General features: G+C 37.5%; 3 protein-coding genes across 3 annotated transcripts in view; 2 read left to right on the top strand and 1 right to left on the bottom strand.

The window, feature by feature from the left end:
• Positions 1-16,069, top strand: part of LOC100635388 (CAD protein-like) — a 33,036-nt gene extending 16,967 nt beyond the window's left edge. The window contains exons 30-47 of the mRNA XM_019993455.1: positions 6,719-6,821; positions 7,081-7,165; positions 7,438-7,604; positions 9,192-9,268; positions 9,376-9,463; positions 9,599-9,730; positions 9,848-10,049; positions 10,358-10,473; positions 10,527-10,652; positions 10,761-11,043; positions 11,234-11,454; positions 11,503-11,577; positions 11,653-11,794; positions 11,962-12,032; positions 12,588-12,713; positions 12,808-12,963; positions 15,449-15,645; positions 15,760-16,069. Of these exons, the coding sequence (XP_019849014.1) occupies positions 6,719-6,821; positions 7,081-7,165; positions 7,438-7,604; positions 9,192-9,268; positions 9,376-9,463; positions 9,599-9,730; positions 9,848-10,049; positions 10,358-10,473; positions 10,527-10,652; positions 10,761-11,043; positions 11,234-11,454; positions 11,503-11,577; positions 11,653-11,794; positions 11,962-12,032; positions 12,588-12,713; positions 12,808-12,963; positions 15,449-15,645; positions 15,760-15,889 (2,497 nt within the window). The 3' untranslated portion in view covers positions 15,890-16,069. The remainder of the gene's footprint in view (positions 1-6,718; positions 6,822-7,080; positions 7,166-7,437; positions 7,605-9,191; positions 9,269-9,375; positions 9,464-9,598; positions 9,731-9,847; positions 10,050-10,357; positions 10,474-10,526; positions 10,653-10,760; positions 11,044-11,233; positions 11,455-11,502; positions 11,578-11,652; positions 11,795-11,961; positions 12,033-12,587; positions 12,714-12,807; positions 12,964-15,448; positions 15,646-15,759) is intronic.
• Positions 16,070-16,218: 149 nt separating this feature from the next.
• On the top strand, positions 16,219-17,476 carry LOC109580385 (uncharacterized). The gene has a single exon (XM_019993457.1). The coding sequence runs from the start codon at positions 16,284-16,286 to the stop codon at positions 17,286-17,288; it is 1,005 nt and encodes a 334-aa protein (XP_019849016.1). The 5' UTR covers positions 16,219-16,283; the 3' UTR covers positions 17,289-17,476.
• A 16-nt stretch (positions 17,477-17,492) lies between these two features.
• On the bottom strand, positions 17,493-25,404 carry LOC109580383 (probable serine/threonine-protein kinase DDB_G0282963). Its single transcript, XM_019993456.1, has 5 exons — positions 25,007-25,404; positions 24,630-24,956; positions 24,203-24,574; positions 20,629-20,931; positions 17,493-20,087 (listed from the first exon to the last, which is right to left on the bottom strand). Exons 1-5 carry the CDS (start codon positions 25,260-25,262, stop codon positions 17,845-17,847), a joined length of 3,501 nt encoding a protein of 1,166 aa, XP_019849015.1. The 5' UTR covers positions 25,263-25,404; the 3' UTR covers positions 17,493-17,844.
• Positions 25,405-26,009: the final 605 nt, after the last annotated feature.

Here is a 26,009-nt window from a genome sequence, read left to right on the forward strand (position 1 = left end):
TACAGCAATGTAACAGAGAGCCTTCCTGACTTCAATGAATGGGCTAATGGTGTTGTCTCTAAAGTTAACAGCAATGTAACAGGGAGCCTTCCTGACTTCAATGAATGGGCTGATGGTGTTGTCTCTAAAGTTAACAGCAATGTAACAGAGAGCCTTCCTGACTTCAATGAATGGACTAATGGCGTTGTCTCTAAAGTTAACAGCAATGTAACAGAGAGCCTTCCTGACTTCAATGAATGGGCTAATGGTGTTGTCTCTAAAGTTAACAGCAATGTAACAGGGAGCCTTCCTGACTTCAATGAATGGGCTAATGGTGTATCACAAAATACCCTTCAACTATTTCAGAACAATACCAACTTCACTAAACTTGATGAACAAATCTTACAAACTACAAGAGATTCATCACAAAAGCTCATTAACATTGTCAACACTCTCTCTAATATACAAGACACCAGTACCTCTACTGCTGGAGTGGTTGATGATATATTTTTGTTCATTAGATCTAGACACCTTTCACAGTTATATAACTTATCATTTGGTTTTCTAACATCATGCAAGCAAATAAAGGCCCTATTACCTACCAGTCCATCAGGTTATTATGTATTAGTATCAGCTAGTGGATCAACGTATACTGCTTACTGTAATATGGAGGAGTTGTGTGGTTCAGGAGGAGGATGGACAAGACTAGCATATCTGGATATGAGTGACTCTACAGTGAACTGTCCTTCTGGGTTTAGACTGTACCAGTCAGGAGGAGTTAGAGCTTGTGGTAGAGCAACATCAAGTGGAGGCAGTTGTACATCAGTTCAGTTCCCATCTAATGGTATCAGTTATTCTCAGGTGTGTGGTAGAGTAACTGGATATCAATATGCTTCATCTGATGCCATCTATCATCCTACTTCTTCTTATCGTACTAATATCAATTCTTATTATGTTGATGGTGTTAGTATCACTCGTGGGTCTCCTCGTCAACATGTCTGGACACTAATGGCTGGCCTTATGGAAGCTGATTATAATGTTAATGATCCCGGTATGGGCCACCTAAATTGTCCTTGTTCTCAAGGTGGTCTACAAAGTGCAACTCTTCAGTCTTTCATTGGTAATGACTACTTCTGTGAATCTGGTAATCCTGCTACTAATAAAGCATATCAATACATACTCTATACATCTGATCCATTGTGGGATGGTAAAGGATGTGGTAGTCTTGAAGGTAATTGTTGTACATCTCGTCCTAGTCTTCCATGGTTCAATAAGGTACTAAACACTACCACTACTGACTACCTTGAGCTGAGGGTGTGTGCTAATCAAGATACAACTGATGAAGATGTTCCTGTTAGCTTTTATGAGTTGTATGTCAAATGATGGGAATATACTGATGAACAGTTTGATAGATAGTGTGTGTGTGTGTGTGTGTGTGTGTAGTTAGTTTTTAATAGTTAGTTATAGTTAGGTTTATTTTTGAGGCGATTTGAAAATAATGATTGAAATTTAATGTCATTTTAATATGTGCATGTACTTTACAGAAGGTATGCAGATTATTAGTGCTAGTCTACTACTGTAACTCCTGCACATTTTTGGTTGATGAGCCACTAGACTAGAGTACGTTCTTTGAATGTTTCCCATTACGTACAGCATCATGACTGACGTCACTAGTCAGGCTCTTCTGAATATTATAAAAGGAGTGAGGAGTAAACAGTAAACAATCATTACAAAGAGGATAATAATGCTCTCTCTTCTTATACTGGCTATTGCTTGTCTCCCTCAGTTTATCAGTAGTTCTAATCTTGCTCTTACACTTGATGCTGCTAACAGTACCTGTACTGCAGCCTGTACTACCTGCAGTGATACCAGTAATACTGATACCAATCAATACAACACTGATGATGAGCTATTGAATGAACTACTCAATGCTACAAGGAACAATAGTCAAGATATTCAAGAAATAAAACAGAAAATGGACGGTATCATTTCTTCTCTCTTTCATATCAAGGAGACTGCTACCTTTAATGCTGGAGCTATCAATGATATACTGCTACTAGTGGAAGACCTTATCATGTTACACAATGACTCATCTTCCTTCTCTCCTATTCCTACTTCTTGTCAAGAGATTAAGAACGAACAACCAAACAGTCCTTCTGGTGTATACCTACTGGCAACTGCTACCAATAGAGCTCAATATGTTTACTGTAATATGGAGGAGTTGTGTGGTTCAGGAGGAGCATGGACAAGACTAGCATATCTGGATATGTCTGATGCTACAGTGAACTGTCCTTCTGGGTTTAGTCTGTACCAGTCAGGAGGAGTTAGAGCTTGTGGTAGAGCAACATCAAGTGTAGGCAGTTGTACATCAGTTCAGTTTCCATCTAATGGTATCAGTTATTCTCAAGTGTGTGGTAGAGTAGTGGGATATCAATATGCTTCACCTGATGCAATTCGTAGCCAATCGATCAATAATATTAATTCTTATTATGTTGATGGTGTTAGTATCACTCGTGGGTCTCCTCGTCAACATGTCTGGACACTAATGGCTGGACTGATGGAAGCTGATTATCATGTTAATGATCCCAACAGGGGCCACATAAATTGTCCTTGTTCTCAAGGTGGTCTGCAAAGTGCAACTCTTCAGTCTTTCATTGGTAATGACTACTTCTGTGAATCTGGTAATCCTTCTACTCATAAAGCATATCAATACATACTCTATACATCTGATCCATTGTGGGATGGTAAAGGATGTGGTAGTCTTGAAGGTAATTGTTGTACATCTCGTCCTAGTCTTCCATGGTTCAATAAGGTACTAAACACTACCACTACTGACTACCTTGAGCTGAGGGTGTGTGGAGATCAAGAGACAACTGATGAAGATGTTCCTGTTAGCTTTTATGAGTTGTATGTCAAATGATGGGAATATACTGATGAACAGTTTGATAGATAGTGTGTGTGTGTGTGTGTGTGTGTGTGTGTAGTTAGTTTTTAATAGTTAGTTATAGTTAGGTTTATTTTTGAGGCGATTTGAAAATAATGATTGAAATTTAATGTCATTTTAATATGTGCATGTACTTTACAGAAGGTATGCAGATTATTAGTGCCAGTCTACTTCTGTAACTCCTGCACATTTTTGGTTGATGAGCCACTAGACTAGAGTATGTTCTTCGAATGTTTCCCATTACGTACAGCATCATGACTGACGTCACTAGTCAGGCTCTTCTGAATATTATAAAAGGAGTGAGGAGTAAACAGTAAACAATCATTACAAAGAGGATAATAATGCTCTCTCTTCTTATACTAGCTATTGCTTGTCTCCCTCAGTTTATCAGTAGTTCTAATCTTGCTCTTACACTTGATGCTGCTAACAGTACCTGTACTGCAGCCTGTACTACCTGCAGTGATACCAGTAATACTGATACCAATCAATACAACACTGATGATGAACTATTGAATGAACTACTCAATGCTACAAGGAACAATAGTCATGATATTCAAGAAATAAAACAGAAAATGGACGGTATCATTTCTTCTCTTTCTCATATCAAGGAGACTGCTACCTCTAATGCTGGAGCTATCAATGATATACTGCTACTAGTGGAAGACCTTATCATGTTACACAATGACTCATCTTCCTTCTCTCCTATCCCTACTTCTTGTCAAGAGATTAAGAACAAACAACCAAACAGTCCTTCTGGTGTATATCTACTGAAAACTGCTACCAATGGAACTCAATACGTTTACTGTAATATGGAGGAGTTGTGTGGTTCAGGAGGAGGATGGACAAGACTAGCATATCTGGATATGTCTGATGCTACAGTGAACTGTCCTTCTGGGTTTAGACTGTACCAGTCAGGAGGAGTTAGAGCTTGTGGTAGAGCAACATCAAGTGGAGGCAGTTGTGTATCAGTTCAGTTCCCATCTAATGGCATTAGTTATTCTCAGGTGTGTGGTAGAGCAACTGGATATCAATATCATTCACCAGATGCTGTTCAGAACCACTCTAATAGTTACCTTCATCATAGTAACCTCAATTCTTATTATGTTGATGGTGTTAGTATCGCTCGTGGGTCTCCTCGTCAACATGTCTGGACACTAATGGCTGGTTTTAGTGATTCATTGTCTAATTCTGTTGCATGTCCATGTAATACTGGTAGTACAGTCAGTATCAGTGCAGTCTTTCATTGGTAATAACTACTTCTGTGAATCAGGGACTACTGGTGGTGGTGTATCTGGTGCTTTATACACATCTGATCCACTCTGGGATGGTCAAGGTTGTCTTTCTATTGCATCACCTTGTTGTAATGTTCCTGGTATCCCATGGTTTCACAGAGACTATGGTAGTACTACCACCACTGACTATATTGAGTTGAGGGTCTGTGCTGATGATGGAACTTCTAATGAAGACAGTCCTGTTAGTTATTATGAGATTTATGTTAAGTAGTGAAGTGTGTGTATGTGTGTGTGTGTTGCCTTGGTTTAGTTTCTTATTTTTGCTTTGTAATTTTGGTATAGTTTTTGAATTTTTAGTTTGTTTTTTTATTTTGACATTAATTTAGTGATATTACTATTGTTGGATTGTTTTTACTTCTTGCTGCTAGAAAGCTCAAAATGCCTTCCCTTTAAACTGCACTTCATTTATTGTTTTCCCACCCACATATGACATGTGAGCAGGTTTGGTACTTAGACTAGAATGAGACAAAGACAATACTAAAATGAAATTAAAATTAATAATGACGAAGCACAATAATGACCAATATTTCATCCACATACTTGTACATGTAATATTAATTTTCATTTTGGAGTTTGAAGAATGAAACTATCAAAATTTTGTTAAATGAAACAATATTTTCCCACCAGAAACACATTGTATATTCATTACAATAACTTCTCAATCTTGTGCATATACATAGATGCACTTTAGTAAACTGGTGTTAATTGCTTGTAGTAATTTACAATGGAAGGAGAAGATAATCTATCTTATGAATCTGTAAAGCAAGACAATGTCACGGAATACAATGTATACGAGTTTGTCGAGTTGAGTCAAACCTCAGCTGTTGAAGAGAGGAGAGCCGAAGAACCTAAGGATATGGAGAAAAGGAAGGACAAGGAGCCAAAAACATGGAATAAACCAATCATTATCATCATCATTGTATTACTGTCACTGATAGTAATACTACAGGTTGGTATCCTTTGCTTGTTACTGGCTCAAATGTCTACAAGAGATACACCATGTATTACTGGAGCTACTACTGGAGCTATTGCTGGTAACAATAAATATCCTAACTTCACTCAATGGGCTAATGATATAGTCAATAAAGTTAACAGCAATGTAACAGGGAGCCTTCCTGACTTCAATGAATGGGCTAATGGTGTTGTCTCTAAAGTTAACAGCAATGTAACAGGGAGCCTTCCTGACTTCAATGAATGGGCTAATGGTGTTGTCTCTAAAGTTAACAGCAATGTAACAGGGAGCCTTCCTGACTTCAATGAGTGGGCTAATGGTGTATCTCAAAATACCCTTCAACTATTTCAGAACAATACCAACTTCACTGAACTTGATAAGCAAATCTTACAAACTACAAGAGATTCTGCACAAAAGCTCATTAACATTGTCAACACTCTCTCTAATATACAAGACACCAGTACCTCTACTGCTGGAGTGGCTGATGATACATTATTATTCACTAAACAAACATTAATGTTGTTAAATAATTCACGACTTGTTCTTCCAACATCTTGCAAGCAAATACAAAATCAAATCCCTACCAGTCCATCAGGTAATTATGTATTAGCATCAGACTTTGGATCAACATATTATACTGCTTACTGTAATATGGAGGAGTTGTGTGGTTCAGGAGGAGGATGGACAAGACTAGCATATCTGGATATGAATGACTCTACAGTGAACTGTCCTTCTGGGTTTAGACTGTACCAGTCAGGAGGAGTTAGAGCTTGTGGTAGACCAGTAACATACAATGGAGGCAGTTGTGTATCGGTTCAGTTCCCATCTAATGGTATCAGTTATTCTCAGGTGTGTGGTAGCGTAAAAGGATATCAATATGGTGGACCTAATGCCATTTATTCTTATCGTAATGACATCAACTCTTATTATGTTGATGGTGTTAGTATCACTCGTGGGTCTCCTCGTCAACATGTCTGGACACTAATGGCTGGGTTTAGTGATTCATCTACTTCATCATATTCATGTCCATGTAATACTGGTAGTACAGTATCAGTGCAGTCTTTTATTGGTGATAACTACTTCTGTGAATCAGGGAACACTGGTGCTGGTGTACAAAATATTCTCTACACATCTGATCCACTCTGGGATGGTCAAGGCTGTCTTTCTATTGCATCACTTTGTTGTAATGTTACTGGTATCCCATGGTTTCATAGAGACTATGGTAACACTACCACTACTGACTATATTGAGTTGAGGGTGTGTGGAGATGAGGGAACTTTTTGGGAAGACAGTCCTGTTAGTTATTATGAGATTTACATTAAGTAGGGAAGTGTGTGTGTGTGTGTGTCAGTGACTTTAGTAGTTTTTCTTTCATTTGTAGTGATGTTCTTATTGTATTGTTTAGAGTCATTTTTATACCTAACTGTTTGTCAGTAATAAGTTATAATAACTTTTATCCTTTAATATTAATAATTATTAAAACACGATGATTGATATTTATCAATATCAAATGAGATATTTAATAATGAAATATCTCTCCACTATACCCAGGGCCTCATCATTCATCACTCATGGCTACAAGACTAGGAGAATGGCCGTCGAACATGCTGTGCCACTAATCACTGACATCAAGTGTGCTAAACTTTTTATTAAAGTTAGTAGGGAAAGGATGCAGCTGTTGTATACATTTGAAAGTTAAACAAACAATATTCTAATAAGTGGGTGTGTACATACTGTACTATGTAAAGAATGTGGTGGGTTGTATAAACACTGTACATATCAATGGGCGGGTTTAGCATTTATTTAACCCCTTGTGTGGCTTACAACTAATATAAGATCAGCAATAAGGTACTGTAGTATCCTAATACTTGTAATATGTAACTATATGTACATTTTTCTGTGTTTTATCACAGGCACTATTCAAAATGCAAAAGAAAGCTCCAGAGTTAAAGACGTATTTTGATTGCATTTCATCTCATAGGACCGTGAGACTGCCAGGTCTGTGTCTGCATACTTTATAATTTAAAAACATTTCCCTCTTCCTCTCTTTTCTTTCCCACTTACCCCCTTTTATTTCACTCTCTCCCACTCTTTCTTCTTCCTTAATTGTCTCTTTCCTTCTCTCTTCCTCTTTTTTCTCCCTCCTCCCCCCCTCTCTCCCTCCTCCCCCCTCTCTCTCCCTCCTCCCCCCCCTCTCCCTCCCTCCTCCCCCCCTCTCTCTCTCCCTCCTCTCCCCTCTCTCTCTCCCTCCTCCCCCCTCTCTCTCTCAGGTCTTATTGATACTCATGTCCATGTTCGTGAGCCTGGTCAGACTCATAAGGAGGACTTTGCCTCTTGCACAGCTGCAGCACTGGCAGGTGGAATCACTCTCATTGGTTGCATGCCTAACACAGTTCCCGCCACTATTGACAATGAGAGTCTGGCACTGACGCAAAAAGTAAATTTGATTTTGAATTTTTGATACAACACACGAGTTTCTTATCATTGGCATATTGAAATACTTGTACTTGTATTAAAGTTTCTCACAGGACTTTGGTATAGTCCTCAGCTTCTTGTTTGTACATTTTAAAGTTGCTAGAAATCTGGTCAAAACAGGGACATAGTAAAATTTTTCCAAAAATGACTAGGAAAGAATTTTACATTTTTATAATTTTATTTGATGCATATACATGTTCTTATGTTGTGTAGCAAGTTTGAGCTAATTCCAATCGAAATTGAATTTTTTACGAATTTTTAAAGTTACTCAAAAATTGGACCAAAGTCCCTGTACTATAGTACAGGGTTTCGGGCCAAATTTTGCCAAAAATGACTAGGAGAGAATTCTCCATTTTTATAACTTTTTCTGATACATATACATGTTCTTATGTTGTGTAGCAAGTTTGAGCTGATTCCGATCAAAATTAAATTTTTTATGAATTTTTAAAGTTACTCAAAAATTGGACCAAAGTCCCTGTACTATAGTACAGGGTTTCAGGCCAAATTTTGCCAAAAATGACTAGAAAAGAATTCTCCATTTTTATAACTTTTTCTGATACATATACATGTTCTTATGTTGTGTAGCAAGTTTGAGCTGATTCCGATCGAAATTAAATTTTTTACGAATTTTTTAAGTTACTCAAAAATTGGACCAAAGTCCCTGTACTATAGTACAGGGTTTCGGGCCAAATTTTGCCAAAAATGACTAGGAGAGAATTCTCCATTTTTATAACTTTTTCTGATACATATACATGTTCTTATGTTGTGTAGCAAGTTTAAGCTGATTCGTAGAATACTTTGTCATTCATAGAAACTTTGGTATCTTCTACTGTTTGATAGAATCTTTACTAGAATTCTGTACCCTTTTACCATATACACGTACAAGATTACTAAAATGCTATAATTACAAAAATGAAGTTTCTCTTATTGTATTTTTGATTATTTGTATTTACATATTAATTACTGTTCATGAACAATGTGTGCGTGCATAGTCACGTACTGTCTGTCCTGTGTCCTTATTAATCATACCCAAGTCTGTCTGTACGTCATTCACAATGTTTGTTGGTACTAAAAGAGCTACCAATACAAAGTGTTATCTCCAATTGCTTTGTCTTTCATCTTGTCTGCTTCTCTTTGTTTGGCTATTTAATTTTAATCATCACTTCTTTTATCCATTTTTGTTGATAGTTTCATATGCACCCACTCATAATATTGTATACACTCATCACTTGTGTATGTAGAACTACTTGTATGACCATTTCTTATATAATATTGTTTTCGTGTTTACTTGTAAGTAATTTGTAGCTCATTTCCTGTAAATTAGTTTATGGTCTTGTCTTGTAAAACAATGTGGGGGTTTGTGTGTCCTCCTCTTTCTCTTTGATCTTAGCTCCGTTTGATTATATTTGTACATTAGTAACGTCTCATTCCGTTCCTTATCTCATTAATTAATTAATTATCGTATTATTGACATTTGAGAGGATATCATGTCTGTAGTAATTATCTTACCCCTCCCTCTCTCCCCCTTTTCCCTCTCCCTCTCCATCAGTGTGCTAGAGCAGGTGCCAGATGTGATTACGGCATATATTTAGGAGCCAGTGCCGACAACTATCCTTACTTACACAGGTACTCAAACAATATAGTTTTATAATTAAAATAAGTTACGTTTACTTACATGTGTGTGTGTGTGTGTATAATATTTTGTGTCTTTAATTTTCTTTTTCTCCTTTCAGACTCTCAAGTCAATCTTTTGCACTTAAAATGTATTTAAATAAAACTTTCACTTCACTAAGACTCGACTCAATGGAGTCTTGGATCAAAGTATGACAATTGACATTTTTATATAATTTTTTATTCATGAAAGTATACATGATAGTAATAACCAGCCCAGCTGCCACACTGTAGTATTGTTATGTCATTTCTTGATTATTATTTATATTTTCTTTTTTTCTCTAGCATTTTGAGAACTGGTCTTCTGATCGAGTTATTTGTGTTCACGCCGAAGAAAGGACAACAGCTGCTGTACTACTCTTAGCTGAACTGTACAAGAAACGTGTTCACGTCTGCCATGTAGCAAGAAAAGAGGAAGTGAGAGAGACGATAGCATCAGTCTACATGCACAATGTCATGCTGTCTGTCTGCTGCATATGAGAGGCTTTAGTTCACCAAATAATGGTAAAATAATACCCCCTTCTTCCATTCTAGATTATCATCATTCGAGCTGCTAAAGAGAAAGGTCTTCCTGTCACGTGTGAAGTGGCTCCTCATCATCTCTTCCTCACTCATGAGGATGCCGTGAGACTCGGAGGAGGGAAAGGAGAAGTCAGGCCTTGTCTGGTGACGGCTGAAGACCAGGAGGCTCTCTGGGAGAACATGGACATCATTGATAGCTTTGCAACTGACCACGGTGATTAGTATAGGAGAGAGAAGGAGGGAGGAAGGGAGGGAGAGAGAGAGGGAGAGAGAGAGGGAGAGAGAGAGAGAGAGAGAGGGAGAGAGAGAGGGAGAGAGAGAGGGAGAGAGAGAGAGAGAGAGAGAGAGAGAGAGAGAGAGAGAGAGAGAGAGAGAGAGAGAGAGACAGAGAGAGGGAGACAGAGACAGAGAGAGACAGAGAGAGAGAGAGAGAGAGAGAGGAAGGGAGGGAGGGAGGGAGAGGGAGGGGGAAGAGAGAAGATTTAGCTTTTCTAAGCCTTTATTGTTCTTTGCTTCCATTAGCTCCACACACTTTAGAAGAGAAGGAGAGCTCTTCTCCCCCACCTGGTCTCCCTGGACTAGAGACAATGCTTCCTCTATTGCTAACGGCTGTCAGTCAAGGAAGACTCACCATTGATGTATGCGTAAAACCAATATAGTTTCATTCTCATAATTCCGTTCCCATTCCTAGGATGTCATTCTCAGACTCTATACCAATCCTATGAAGATATTTGGACTCCGCCCGCAACTTGATACCCACATTGAGGTTGATCTAGACGAAGAATGGATAATACCCAACTCTCTTCAATACTCAAAAGTATATTAACGTACATGCAACTTTACTATAGTACGTGCATGTAAAATAGATTGACTTAATAGTAATATTTATTATTTATTCATTTTTTATTTATTATTATTATTGTAGGCAAAATGGACGCCATTTGCTGGCATGAAGGTCAAAGGTTGTGTCAAACGAGTCGTCTTACGTGGCGAAACAGTTTTTGTTGACGGCAAAGTCCTAGCCGAGCCTGGCTATGGTCAAGACGTGAGACTCCAGCCTCCACTCTCTCCCCCTCTCTCGTCGGCAAGGGGCATGGCTAAGACTCACTATCACCAGTCGGGCGGAGTTGAGTCGGCCAGTGATGGTCCTGAAGTGGGGTCCCTCCCTAACAGGACACGGCACGACTCTGAACCTACTGGGATTAAAGGTTTGTCCTTAAATATATAAATATAGAATTTATTTTAATGATGCATATTATTATTATTATTATTATTATTATATTTAGTTTTATGTAATTTTATCATCCAATATTATTTTGTGCCCATGCTTGTACCTTAAAGAAAATTTAAATTCGAAATATTGTTCTCACTTTATTTCTTCACTGATTCTTTCTCTAGTATTGGATGCTCCATCTTCTCCTCACAAGCGGTTCAATTCCCCCTTGCGTGGGCGACTTCGCTCTCCCAGCCCATTAGATTATCGTCCTCAGACTCCGCCCTCTTTTGATTTGCATTCCGACACGTCGAGCTCCGCCTATAACGACACCTCGGCATTACCATGGCAACCCATGTTCTACAAGCGTAACATATTGTCAGTCAGTCAGTTTAATAAAGAACAGGTTTGTGGGTGGGGCATGGGGTGTGGTTTAATGAGATGTCTTTTATAGCTTCATTATTTATTTAACTTGAGTCAGGAGATGAGGAAAAGGGTTAAGAAACATGGCTGTCTTGACATATTGAAAGTAATAAAATTTATATTTAATGTTCATAATAATACACAATTGCTGATATTTTAATTCCTCTATTTTATCCTTCAGGGTAGAGTCTTAGGTTCTATGTTTTATGAGGTTAGTACTCGGACCATGTGCTCATTCCAGGCAGCGATACAGCGACTTGGAGGGACTGTTGTATCACTTACTAAAGACAGCTCTTCTGTTATGAAAGGAGAGTCACTGGAAGGTTAAGAAAAACAGCTAGTTTAATGATAAATGGTTTTTAATGGAGGCAGTGTTGCATATTAATATTGTAACTATTGTAGAAAGGAAAAGATAGTCCAGACAAGCGATTAGTTATCTGTTTATTTCTTGTTTGTTTATTTATTTATTTTTTTGTTTATTTTTGAATAGATACTGTTCGTATGATGGATTCTTATTGCGATGTATTAGTGCTCCGTCATCCTGAACCATTTTCAGCAAAAGTATGTTTCACTTCATTTGTGTAAATAGTTCTAATTCATGGTAGCACCCTGTACTATATAGCACAGGCTATTCCATCAAAATTAAAAAAAAAAGGATTTCTTATGCATATTGAAGTAATGTCCTTATACTATGTAGAAAGTTTGAGCTGTTTCTGACAAATAATTTTTGAGTTATGAGCATTTTAAAAACGAGTCAATTTTTGGAAAGAAGCAAAGGCTATAGCCCATGAATTTTTCCAAAAATGGCTCCGAAATCATCCCAAATTTTTATTACATTTTCTTATACATATTGATCTACTTATGCTATGTAAAAAGTTTGAGCTGATTCCGACTTCAATTTTTTGTGTTACAACCATTTTAAGAAAACGCCAAAATTCTTTAAAATACCTAAGGCTATAGCCCATGGTATTTTTCAAAAAATGACCCCGAAATTACCCCCAATTTTTATTACATTTTCTGATACATATTGATGTCCTTATGCTGTGTAGCAAGTTTGAGCTGATTCCGACTTCAATTTTTCAAGTTATGATAAGAATTATTTCTTTCTTTTCTTAGCGTGCATCAGTTGTATCCCAGAGGCCACTCATCAATGCTGGGGATGGAATTGGCGAACACCCAACTCAAGCCCTCCTGGACGTATTCACCATCAGAGAAGAAATTGGAACCGTGAACAATATAACGGTGAGGGGCATGGCTAGTTATAAATAAATTATTAATAATTATTAATAGTTATTATTTTGTGATCTTAATTAATATTATATTTATATATGTGTAGGTTACTCTTGTTGGTGATCTGAAGCATGGTAGGACTGTTCATTCTCTGGCTCGGTTGCTCACAAACTATCGTATTAAGCTTTGTTACGTGTGTCCTGATGAGCTAAGCATGCCGGTCGAAGTGGTTGAAGAAATTAGAAAGAAAGGGATACAACAAGTATGTATAGTTTATAAGTTCACTTTATATTTAATTGCACTGATTTATTAATGATATTCTAAAATTGAGACGATGCTAAAGCCAAACCTACAATACAATGCTAAAATTACTACACTTTAATATATACTCTCAGGGTTTCCCTATTAAACTAATTGAGCATGCAGTATGTAAGTGTAGCATACTATAGTACAGGGACTTTTGCCCAATTTGGACCAATTTTAAAAATTTGTAAAAAATCTAATTTTGATTGGAATCAGTTCAAACTTGCTACACGACATAAGAACATGTATATGTATCAGAAAAAGTTTTTAAAATGGAGAATTGTCTCCTAGTCATTTTTGGCAAAATTTGTCCCGAGACCATGTACTATAGTACAGGGACTTTGGCCCGATTTTGGAGCAACTTAAAAAATTCATTAAAAATCTAATTGTGATTGGAATCAGCTCAAACTTGCTACACGACATAAGAACATGTATATGTATCAGAAAACATAATAAAAATAGAGAATCCTTATCTTTGGATTTTTGGCAAAATACCCTGTACTATAATAGTACAGGGTCTTTAACAAGATTTTGGAGCAACAGAAATTTTTGCTGACAAGAAGATAAGCAGTATGCTGGGAAATTTTGAGTATTCTATTGTTTTAATTTTTATTATAGTCTATGTCTATAATACAATAATACCCAATATAATTAAATATAAGTATTGAATTACATGTGCATCAGTACATGTATGTTAACTGCTATGCAATGCTCCCTCACTTTATTTCCTCCATATCTCTTAAATGGATTATGTTTACGTCTCTATTGATCAAGACTGTTTACATTGTGGTTTACGAATGGTAATTACCCTGCCTTTGTAGTCTCGTATACATGTACATGTATGTCCATGTACATGTATGTCCTCTTGGTATTTAATCACATGTCACATGCTTGGGACAGGCTGCTGTATCTAATTATATCTTCCTAAGTCTAATTTTTGTTTATCTTTAAGTGCTAAGTGTATACCTGTACATTGTATCTGTTCCCATGAGATGCTTGTGCATGTTGCATTACATCAGATATTACTGTACATGCATGTATGTGCACGCACTGTGTAATTTGTATGATGTGGTTTATAGGCAGGATTCCCATTCATGGTCTTACGGTAATTCCAGAGTGCCTGTTTCCAGCTGTTGGCAAATTTTAAAATTGTATTTGTTTGTCGACCACCGTGGCTCTACAGCTGTGAAATGCATCGGATTAAACCCTTTGCCATTTTAATTATAAATGTTATGACACGTGTAATGGTAATGGGTATATATATCTTAATTAATGGCTTGATCTCCCCCTCTTTACTCCTTCCTTCCTTATATGTACCCACACATCACTGACTATTGAGTATATTATAAACACTATCACTGCTAGTATTGCTTCATTATCACCCACTCACGCGTATGTTTGTGGTCTTTGGGACTTTGATACTATTTACTAGTGTGTACTATATCTACACAGTCCATCCTGTCTGTGACCATCAGATATCTGTCTCAGTTGGTTTGTTTTCTCACTAGAGGGCATTCATTATGAATTAATCGACCTTTTCCTCTAAGAGTTTTTCTTGTTTATAGAAAGAGGATGTGGGGTGGGGGTGGGTGTTGTTCGCGTGTTTCTGTCCAGCTGTTTTTTTTAGAGTGAAATTGGATGTGGTTTGTTGAGGTTTGAGTGATGCAATGATGACTAATGCCTGTTAGTGTGTCTAATCTTAGTAGCACATTCCATGTTGGTTTTAGTAGTATGTCTTTGGAATTTGTCACAAGTTGTGTATGTGTATGTACATGTATGTATGTATGTACATGCATAATTGTATTTCTTTGTAGATATTAATTTAACTTTATTAGCTTGTACATGTATGTATGTATGCGGTGCAGTTGTTAATTTGAATATTCATGTGCAGCTGCTCGAGTAATTGTGTAATGTGAAAGAGGGAGAAAGGACACGTGAGTACTAAAACAATGTTTAGAAAGTTTCTAAAATTTTATATGACATCATTGTAACATTTGATAACACTTAAGAACACAGCAAAGAGGATCATTATAACTTTTGTTGGGTGATGCCATCAATCAGGAATGTATACAGAAGCTTATGTCATCACACAGTGGTTATTATTATATTGTACACTCATGTACCTAACTGAAACTATATGTTATCTTCATAGTCTCATAATTATCTTGGTATCAGTTTATGGGAAGGTTAGGAAGACCTTGTTTTCAATGTAATGACAAGTAGCTTTCTACCTAGCATATAAACCAGTTAGATTGGTTGGATTCAGTATAACGCATTGTATTGTTATTAGTAGTGTCTCTGTTTATTTTTAGTCATGCTTTTGGGACTTAACCCTCTTTGTTATTTTGTGGCTGTAGAAAATTTGTTTTGCGATCTATGCAACCCGCCATAAACAAATAATGATAATCCTAAGACCACTCCTATACTGTACATTCTCATTCCAGGACTTTTATACTTCGCTGCAAGAGGCTCTCCCCTTGACTGATGTATTGTACATGACCCGCATACAGAAGGAAAGGTTTTCAAATGACGAGGAGTACTCTAAAGTTCGAGGGTGCTACAAGTTGACGCCCCAGGTTCTCACTTGGGCTAAAGAGAAGATGATCATAATGCACCCACTGCCAAGACTAGATGAGATCAGGTGGCTATTAGTTGTAATAATGAGGGAGACATACTTTTTAAAAAGTCTATTTAACGTAATCACTTTACTCTTTCTTTCTCGCCTTCTCCTTTTTTTCTCTTTCTTTCTTTCTAGTGTTGAAGTGGATTCTGATCCAAGAGCGGCTTATTTCAGACAGGCGGAGTGTGGTCTGTATGTTAGGATGGCATTACTAGCAGCTGTTCTTGGCTGGCAGCAATCTTCACCTTCACAACAGCAGCAGTAGTAGTAATGATAGTGATACTTGTTCCTGTTGTTATCATCTTTGCGGCTAATGGACAAACTTTTCTCTTGCTCATAATTTTTTGGTATAGGATGATTGTATTATAATAATTTTGACTGATAAGGTTGAATAAAAATGATTATTTTAGGGTCATAAAATGATATTTAATAGATATCACACCTACTTATACTTTGCTGATTTGGGTGGAGCTCGTTTTGCAGAATTAGCTATTAGTGTGAAATGGAGTCATGTTTGCATTATTATGGCCATTAGCACAGGATGTGAAGGGAATTCTTTTTGCTAAAGGAGCTTATGAATATTCTCATGACGTAGTGACGCATAGCTAGCTAGGCATAGATCTAGGAGGAGCTCTGAAGAAGCCGTATCCATCTAAAAGATGGCAGCTATGGCTGGACCACAGCCAACTGATAGACCGTCAGTGGACGGTCTCGGTCATACCTTACAAGCAAAGTGTTTGGATGTTTATAAAGCTGCCATTGACCTACAGAAACTTGCTGGTCTGATGTTTCAAGAAGCTGAGCAAGAAAGAAAAGAATGGGCCTACAGGATGTCAGTACTACAAGTAGAAAGACAGAAGATAGAAGAGGAGAAGAGACAGATCATAGAACTAAGCGAAGAGAAGCAAGAAGAGCTTTTACAGAGCATATCTAGCCAAGAAACTGAGATACATGGTACTGTAGAGATAATTGTGAGTGGGCGTATGTTTACTACTTCAACAAGGACTATTGCTAGTTTACCCAATTCTCTACTAGCTGAAGCAGTGAGCTTAATGCTTAAAGAACTGGAAGAGAATAGAAAAGAAAGGGGAAGCAGCAAAAAGAAAAAGAAGCTCAAATTGAGGATTGATCGTGACCCAAGACACTTTGAACTCATCCTCAATTACCTCAGGGAAGCCGATCGGTCCTTACATTGGTTGTACGACCCTGAAGCTATGAAAATGTCTGACCTGGAGGCAGTACGTGATGAGGCTGACTATTACAAGTTGAAAAACCTTGCACGTTTGGTGACGTGGGAGCTTGTGTCTCGTAAACCAGTGGTGTCTTCTAAGAGACTGCCCTCGGTATTAAAACTAGATAAGTTTGAGAATGCGGAGGCTGCCCCGTTTTATAAAACTCTGCAGACAGTGAAGTTAGAGGAAGAAAACTTTACCGAGACTGTTTTTGAAAACATAGTTTTCGTACATAACCAGACTTTTATTTCGTGCGATTTTCGGGGGTCGGTTTTTCGAAGGTGTTTCTTTAACAATGGGGTTTTGATGAATCTTTCTGGGAGCAACATAAGCGGAATTAAGTTTATTGATTGCAGGTGTAACTCAAGAATGAGCCCAGCTGATGTATTCATTGTTGATGAAGACCAAAAGGGCAATATCCCTTCACGCTAGAGGGAAAGATAAATAAGACTTTTAATCTGTTGCTTGTATTTAGTTTTCATAATTATTATATAAATTCAGCTGGCTGAATAGAATAGTATTTTTTTAATTTTCATCTCTATGAGTGTGTGTTGAATATGTGTAGCTCGGCATTGTAGTGACATTTTTTGTTTAATCAATATAATTTATAATATCAAAAATTGGTAATAATAGTGATAATGATAAAATATTAATGATTTCAAGACAATTCAGACACTAGACATTGTAAGTGAGGGAGAAAGAGAGAGAGAATTAGTAAGAAAAAATTAAAAATAATTGTAATAAATAACTTAAGAAGAAAGTGGAGAGTGAGTTATAATATCAAAAATAATTTGACAAATAAAATTAACTGCTAAACAAAATCCAAGCATGACGACATCCACACATTATAAAACAATGATAAATTGTAGGAGGAGGAGGGTGCATTATTGTAAAAATATACAAGACAGAAAACACTTTAACAAAAACACAATAATAATAAGTCTATATGATATAATAGTGTACACTGATAGCTCTAAACTGTTACTATCTATAATGCAGTGGAGGTAGATGCATCACTCGGCAGTGAGATTACGTTGGCCGAGTTATGCAGTGCGTTGTTCCTTGGCCCCATCCTATTGCTATGATGATGATGATGATGACGATGATGGTGATTGTGACCATGACTACCAGTCGGTGGATATATTGCCCCATCACTGTGAATAGAGTGAGTACTGCCGGAGCTCGAGTGATCGGAATCGATCAGTCGGACGCTTTGACTGCTGTGAATGCTCGAGGAGTCTCCAGGCATACTGCGATTTTGTCTGTGATAACTAATAGTGCTACTCTTATGGGAAGGGGATGCGTGATGTGGATGAAGACCGTTTGTCGCGACCGGGTACGGTGGACGATGGTCGGATAGACGTGGGGCTGGTCGTTGGGGTCTATGGGGAGGAGCCTGAGACGGGAGTACAGGAGAGGGACCCCTTCCCTCTCTCTTGGTCTTAGGAATCAAACGGGCGGGGCTGGACTCTTTGTAAGAGTCGGTATCAGAGAGTTCATTATCAGAATGAACTGGTTGCAAGTAAGTGGAAGCTTGAGCAGGGGGTGGAGCTTTGCCTTCCTTTTCGCTCTCCGATTGTGAAGAAACATAACCGGAAGAATATGAAGTTATGCTGTTGTGTTTATTTTCAACTGAGAGTTTATTGCTGTTATAAGGTGCAGTGTTGCTACTACTGCCCAATATGGTGGCTGCAGATGACAAGAGAAGACTCTTCGAAGTATCGTCAGTTGGATGAATGTTATCAAGTCGCGGATTAGAATTTGGCCTGGAAGACGAAGATGAACTTATATCGTCTGTTCCACTGCTTTCGTCTGACGAGTCTCGTTTGGATTTCATGGGGGCAGGGTTTGTGGGGGTAATGCCCGAATATGTCATTGAAGGAGGAAAAGCAATGATGGGAGTGTTTAGCTCAGGCTCTGAGCTTGCCAACTCTTTACTATTGACTGGATTTAAAGCAGCGCTTAGAGGAAGGAAGAGATCCATTTCGTCATCAGTGTGGACTTTACGAGAGCTCCTTGCCTTTCTCATTGATTTCTCGTCTTCCTCGGTTTCAGTACTAGAAAATGTCAGTTCTTCATCATGAACTTTAGAGGTGGAGTTTGAGCGTTGTCGTTTGAGGTCTCCTCCGAGATGGAACCCAACACGGTGAGGGGAGCGAGGGGTACGACCACGTCTTCTCAACATTTGCTTGTGTCCCTCCGTCCCTGGGGTCTGTATGTCCTTCATTGCTTTATCAAGAGTGTCCTGGCCCTGCTCACGTGCTATTTTCTCAAACTGCTTTGTAATCATTTTACAGCACGGGCAGTGCTTCCTATTGGTGCAGTTCTGATGCTGGAGGTAAAGCATGACGGCTAACATGATGCTATCCTTAACGGGCGTGGACGACCCATCCCCATGGCGACGTCCTTTCTGATTCTCCGGGATATCAAGATGAGTCGGTCGATTTGGACGTGGAGTATCTTGATTCGGTTCTGAGTCGGACTCAAAAGGTAGAGTCCCAGTTGGAGACACGAGATTAGGTACGTTGATCATTACTGGCGTCGGCTCTTGGACTTGAACTGAAGGTACCTGCTGATTAAGATTAAGACTGCTTGGTGGGGCTGCACTAGCTTGAGGCATTATCATTGAAGTTGTCGTGGTAGGCATCTCCGCTGTATATGGGTAACCATAGCGAGGCATGTCATAGTTTATTTGCTGCGTGAGCTGCATACGTGAATGGTAACTAGTCGTTGAGGACTGGGATGGGCCAGAGGAATGAGAATGAGTAGAGCGAGTGTGACAGCTGCAGTTACAACCGTTGTGTACATGTGGGGGAGAATCAGAGTTGATTAGTGACACTGCACTATTGGCGCCAAGCATTGAGGAGTCGGTGTGCTGGTTGTAAAGTGAAGCATTGGTTAGCTCAAATTTCCCGTTGTTCCCTTCTTCTAGTCCTCGTCCAGTTTGATGACCATTAGAGGATTTATTATTGATCTTCTTACTATTGGTCTTCCTACATCTATTACCGATCACTAGTAGTATTAATATTATTATCAGGATGAATATGATCACAGTGACACCTGCTATTCCAGCCGCTACCGCAGTGATAGTTGAAGTAGGTGATACAGGTCCTACAGTTGGAGTCGATGATATATTTGGTATTGACATTGATGGCATGGAAGAAGGACTGGGCATCATAGTAGTTGTAGTTGGTCGTAAGGAGCTAGTTGATGGTATAGGAGGAGCAGCAACTGTACAGAAAGAAAGAGAAAAAACAAATAATAATAATAATGATAATAATACAAGATGAGTAATATGTTTACACTTGTCTATTACACACACATGTAGGACCAGGACATAAAGAAACAGAAAGGGCTGGGGGAGTGCCAGTACAACCAGCTTTAGCTTATACACACAAGGAGTCCCTAGTAAGCATTACATGTATTTATGTACACACATATTAGACCTACATGCATGCTGGAAAAATCCCTTTACTACTTCCTCTGTTGACATTAGGGATAAAGTGAATATATACAGGCATGCATGTACATATATAGGATAGAAAGGCATGATCCACTGGATTTTATAGCAATAGCAGAGCAACATGATATCACAAACAACTTGGATTAAAGCATTCATGTATGAGAATTGATAAATCTTTCTAAAGGAAGGAGGATGTGATTATGATAAGCTCTCCAAAGGTCTGAGTTTATGATAACATTAACAATCTTGATCCCTTGGTTTTCAGTATTACCAGACACATCAATCATTACAGCATACAATACTACTCACTTGTAATAATTTCTTCTAGGGATTCTTCTGAAGGCTCATCAAAAAAAGACAGGTTATACCTGACTTCGTATTGTCCTGGATATAAATCGACACTGCTTAAATTAACTGTGATTTGATTATCCTGTAAAGTCATATTGTTGAATTTAAACTCTCTCTCATTAGAATTGTTGAATGTGACAATAAGCTTAATAGTGTCACTGACATATGAAGTAGGTATGTTAAATGGGAGCGATACAGAAAGAGATGATAAGCTTTCATTATTATCACCATAAGTGGACACAGGAGCAGGCAATTTTTTATCATCTATTAAAAGAAAGAGAGAGAAATCATTACTAATTGAGATTATATACATTTGTGTGAATCCAGTAGATAATTTTTTACAAGCACTAATAGTGTAGGAGTGTAGCTACATTGTAGAAACAATTCACATGAGTAGTCAGGCAGCCCTAAAGCTGGAGAGTCCCTAATTTATTCTAACATTGTTATTTTCATAGCCCATTAAAACAATTGTCAGCACTCAGCTATATCCAGTGTACACAGGTACAGTTGCACCATAGTAACCTCTCACTCTCTCTGCAACCATAAGTACAGTTATGTTATTTGAAGTACAATTATATTATTTGAGTACAATATTATTATTTAAGGTTAAACAAGTCCATTTATCACTTATTACTTGTGTCGATGTTGTTGCTAGTCTGTGTAGACACAAATATTTCAAATATGATGAACTGAATCCAAAGCAAATGCCAAGCATTAAAATACATACACACACACACACAGATACTTTAGGCACTGGGTCTGGGAATATTAGTTTAAAGGGCCCCATATTACATTTGCATTTTAAATTACATCAAAAGGCAAATGTAATGTAATTTAAGGGCCAGAGTTATGTAAGCACAACAAAATGATTATTTCTAAACATATAAAAGTTGCTATAGTGGATTGCTATTGATTAGAACTAAAACTAAAGCTGTCAAATCCCAAATGAACACACAAATCGATGGACACTATTATAATCAACAGTTTATTCAAGTTAGTTCCTATCTATCAAATTGGTGCAAAGCACGTACAAATGAACACATAGCTCAGTGTATGTTATTGTTGATAATAATTTGATATAATCATGACTAATAAAGAGAAGAGGTCGCCTTTGGATTCCTTTAACTTAGTTAGCTAAAGGAAGCCAGTTGGTTGAAATGCTTCCTGACAGTCTAGAATTATGGTCATTAGGTACACACTCCAGCCCTCCCTTCCCCTCTCTCCCCTCACTTCCTTTTAAAGCCACCAAAATAACAGAGACAAAGAGAGTAAGGGAGAGCTAAAGAAATGTCAGAGGAATCATGCATGAAGAACACCTGTGACAATTGAACTAACACACATGAACTATCAAATTCTACTACTATATACTATACTACACATGACCTCTAGCCTCTGACTTGTGTGTAAGCTATTAACTAGCAGGCACATGCATGTATATTATCATTAGAATGAACCTTTGCTATCTGCTACTACTCAAATTCACAAAGGAATGTCAGTGTATGTGAACTGCTACAAATTAGCAAGCAAAAGCAGGAAATTGAATGGTACGCTGGATGCTATAGACAAGTTAATGGGTTAATCCCTTTGAATTATCAAGAGTGAGACTGTTTTACAAACATGAATGTAGGAAAGAGAGAGGAGAGAGGGAGAGAGAGAGAGGGGGGAGAGGGAGAAGAGAGGGTGAGAGAAGAGAGAGAGGGAGAGGGAGAGGGTGAGAGAAGAGAGAGAATGGGAGAGGGTGAAAGAAGAGAGAGAGAGGGAGAGGGTGAGAGAAGAGAGAGAGGGATGGGTGGCATATTGTATCTGTATATAAACAACTAGGAGGAGCTCTTTGTGTACATGTATGCAGGAATGCAAGGCTCATAAGTTTGACTATATACGAGAATGTTTTTATCATTTCATTGCTATACAGGTGGCTGCATATTTCACTGCTCTCTGTTTATGTGTGTGGATGTTACAATTGTTCTCATGGAGGAGGAAGGAGTATACACATTGGTAGGGGCATGACTCTACCAAAGCATAAATGGACAACTAACATTCTAAGTTATGTTAGGCCAAGCGTTATTTGAGCATAATAATTGTCAGTTTTGGTCCTAATTGGACGATAAACACATAAACTGGCAGGCAATGTTACCAAACATCTCATTGTATATTGAGATAAACGTGGACCATATTTGATTCACGCTATTAACTAGCTATTCCATGAAACAACCAATAGTTTGTTATTGAATCTTATATTTGCGTATCATGCAAAAAACGACATCATTTTTTTGTCTTCAATAATTACATGCAGCCATTTGTGTGGCCCTGTTTTTAGGCTAAAATATTTCATTTATTAGAGTGATCCCCTCTCTCTCCTTTTTTGCTTCACAGAAAGGAAGTGACAATGCAATCAAACAAAAAATGAAGGTATTCATTTTTTGTTTAAAAGCTTCAGTGTATATGTTTCTAGTTGTGTATTCTGTATGGGCATTATATCATAGACCAGTTGATCATTCAGCATTAGAGAATGTCTAAAAGTATGAATATTGCTACAGTTACAATCCTTAAACTTATTCATTGAGTTGGGAAAGCCATAATGAGGTTAAAAGGGAATGTTACCAGTAGCTAAAAATAGAGAAAACATTCCAGGTGGCGGGTGGTACATGCCTCAATAAATTTCTACTAAAAATAGATCAAAGCTCATAAAATATGACCCTGGTACTTCTGTTAAAATAGAAAGAGTAAGTACCAGGTGTTCCCTTAAATTCGAAGCCAATTTATTTCAGCTGATCATCCTACTACTATTACTATTCGTAACATAAGCTCTTGTGTTCAAGTAAAAACTGTACATGATGTTATCTGATATGAAAGGCACTCGTGTGTGTCATTCAGCTACAACCATTGTGAGTGACACTCCTAAAGTAAACATACCACTGGGCTAACAGCGTGACTCTAACAGTAAACAACAAGTGATTTATTTCTCACATAAAAAAAGAAGCTATATACACTACAAGTCATTAATGAGTAGAATTACCAATGAAAACTGTTACTTGGCACTAACATGACAGATTGGCAATACATACATGTACATGTACAAGTATACATAAACAGACAATGACCACATATTCACATTAATAGGTGTTGTTGAAATCATATAGTAGACATTGGCCTTTGTCCTCTCTGTGATTCTCTCACTCTAGCTCTCTCTCTCTCTGGCAACCTTATTGAATTAGAGTGAGCTTTGGTAGTATTAAAAAAATCCCCCTAGCTCATAGAAATTCTTTTAAATTGACTTGTTGGGATTCACTCACTCCCTTAGCATACACAGATATACAGACTCACTTTCAACATTACTACAGATTCAATAACATCATGCATGTACATGTACATTCAACAGCATGTACATGTACATAGAGGTCATATACTCATGCATACATACATGCTAATGTACATGTACATGCAGCTACTACAGATAATATGCTATATGTAGATATATAGGGATACATTCTTAGTAAATGTTAGTTGTAAATTATCAAGATTATTAGATTCTTACCTCTGACAATGAGTCCTGTTCTTGTACTAGTCTCAGTTGTACTATCATTGACATGGCAAGCAACTGGATAGACTCTTCTGCTGCTGTTTATTAAATTCCATGAGAAAGTACAATCGATCTGGTAGCTGGTAGAATAGTTACATGTCATATTGACATTCGTGCCTAGTAATGTCTTAGAACACATACGAACGGTTGGGTTGTCAGTGGTCACATTACAGTCAGCAGGACTGATAAACTCATTGCCAGATAGGTCAGATACTTCAAAATTAATGCTGGCATTGCTTTGTACTGAAGCAGAGCAGGAGAATTTAACTTTATTCATGCCATTCTCAACTAGAACTGGCTCCATGTTTTCAATAAATTTAGTTTGAACTATAAAAGAAGAGAATCATAATAATAAATTGTTAAGGTTACTAATGAGACTTACTTTGATCATTTTTTGAAGTACTCAATGTGTACGATGCTACTGTAGTGGCATTCGTTAAAGACCCAGGAATATCTGGTTCAATTCGACATTCATAGGTGGTGAAAGTCGGAGAATAATCAAAACTTAAACTGAAATTATCGGGGTTTATGTAGAAGTTATTGTCTTCACAGGCAGAGTCTTTAATACACCTTTGACTCCCATCTAGCAACCATGCAACTTTATAGCCTTCGTGATAGTTTCCAGGTACATAGCCAGTGCAGTCAAGAACCTGACGTTGCCCCCAAGTAAAGATTTTAGGTACTTTAGTATCATTTTTTACAAATTGACCTAAAATGATGAGATTTTAAAACTTTAACAAAGCTGACATTGTAACTTACGGAGAACTGTTACAGTGCCAAAGGCATCATTATCATTCATACTGCCACATTCATATACACCTTCAGTAGTACCATCAACTATCAGGTTATAACTGTTTTCAGACAATTTTGCGCCGTTAAGATATATATTAAGGGTACAGTCAGTAAGGGTAACATTATTACCGCTTCTTGGATCTATTCTGAAAGTCGCCTCAGCTAAAATAGGAACAAGCACCAACAGCAGGAGCCGTGACACTAGCAGCGACCGCGTCTTCATGGTCACTAAACACTGAGTGAAGAAGTATTCCTAGAACTTATAACTAAGAGAATACACAGGGTTTTATAAGAAGAGAGACAGAGAGAGGGACAGTGAGCGAAGAGAAGTCAGATTTGGCCCACTAGATTAACATGCTAAAGGAAGGATGACCACAGTACATGCACGTTAGCTATATATATATAGACTAGTAGGTATGGGGGAAACACCACTTTAGTGTTGATAAGGAAGTACCGGTATAATAAATTCTATGAATAATATTATTGAGTGATGATTAAAATAGTACAAAAAGTTCCAAAAAGAAGTGAGACATTTTTTAGTTCACTTTGGGAATAGTTCTACATTGTCACAAAAACCTAAAATAAGCACAATGATAAAGTGCAACTCTTAGCTGCTAAAAATAGTAACAAAATAGTGTTCCAAAAGAACCGCTCACTCACTAAAGATTTTAGAATTTATAGATTGATGCATCTAGTTAGTTCAACTCTAGTTCTGTATTTAAAATTAGATCTCTAGTTATTTATGATCATAAATGTCTGGTTAGATTTAGATCTTGACTATCTATTGCAAACTTAAAAAAATTGTACTAAAGGTAGACTGATAGTTTTTTTGCAGCCATTCTTTATTTTTAAGTTTGCAGAAACTTTTTTGGTGGAGCTCAGAAGGTGCAAACAAGAGTGTTGTTAAAATTTTAACTAATTTTAATAATATTTAATAAGTCAATAATTAATAAGTCAATGAATAATTAAT

This window comes from Amphimedon queenslandica, unplaced genomic scaffold (assembly GCF_000090795.2).
Source record: "Amphimedon queenslandica unplaced genomic scaffold, v1.1 AMPQUscaffold_13495, whole genome shotgun sequence".
NCBI classification, from domain to species: Eukaryota; Metazoa; Porifera; class Demospongiae; order Haplosclerida; family Niphatidae; genus Amphimedon; species Amphimedon queenslandica.

What these genes read in the sequence shown, in the direction of transcription:
- LOC109580385 (XM_019993457.1), top strand. Translation starts at nt 16,284, where the DNA reads ATGGCAGCTATGGCTGGACCACAGCCAACTGATAGACCGTCAGTGGAC.
- LOC109580383 (XM_019993456.1), bottom strand. Translation starts at nt 25,262, where the DNA reads ATGAAGACGCGGTCGCTGCTAGTGTCACGGCTCCTGCTGTTGGTGCTT. An exon ending in TGGCACTGTAACAGTTCTCC is followed by an intron (nt 24,957 to 25,006) that starts GTAAGTTACAAT and finishes TCATCATTTTAG; the next exon opens with GTCAATTTGTAAAAAATGAT. An exon ending in CCTAGAAGAAATTATTACAA is followed by an intron (nt 20,088 to 20,628) that starts GTGAGTAGTATT and finishes CTTTCTGTACAG; the next exon opens with TTGCTGCTCCTCCTATACCA.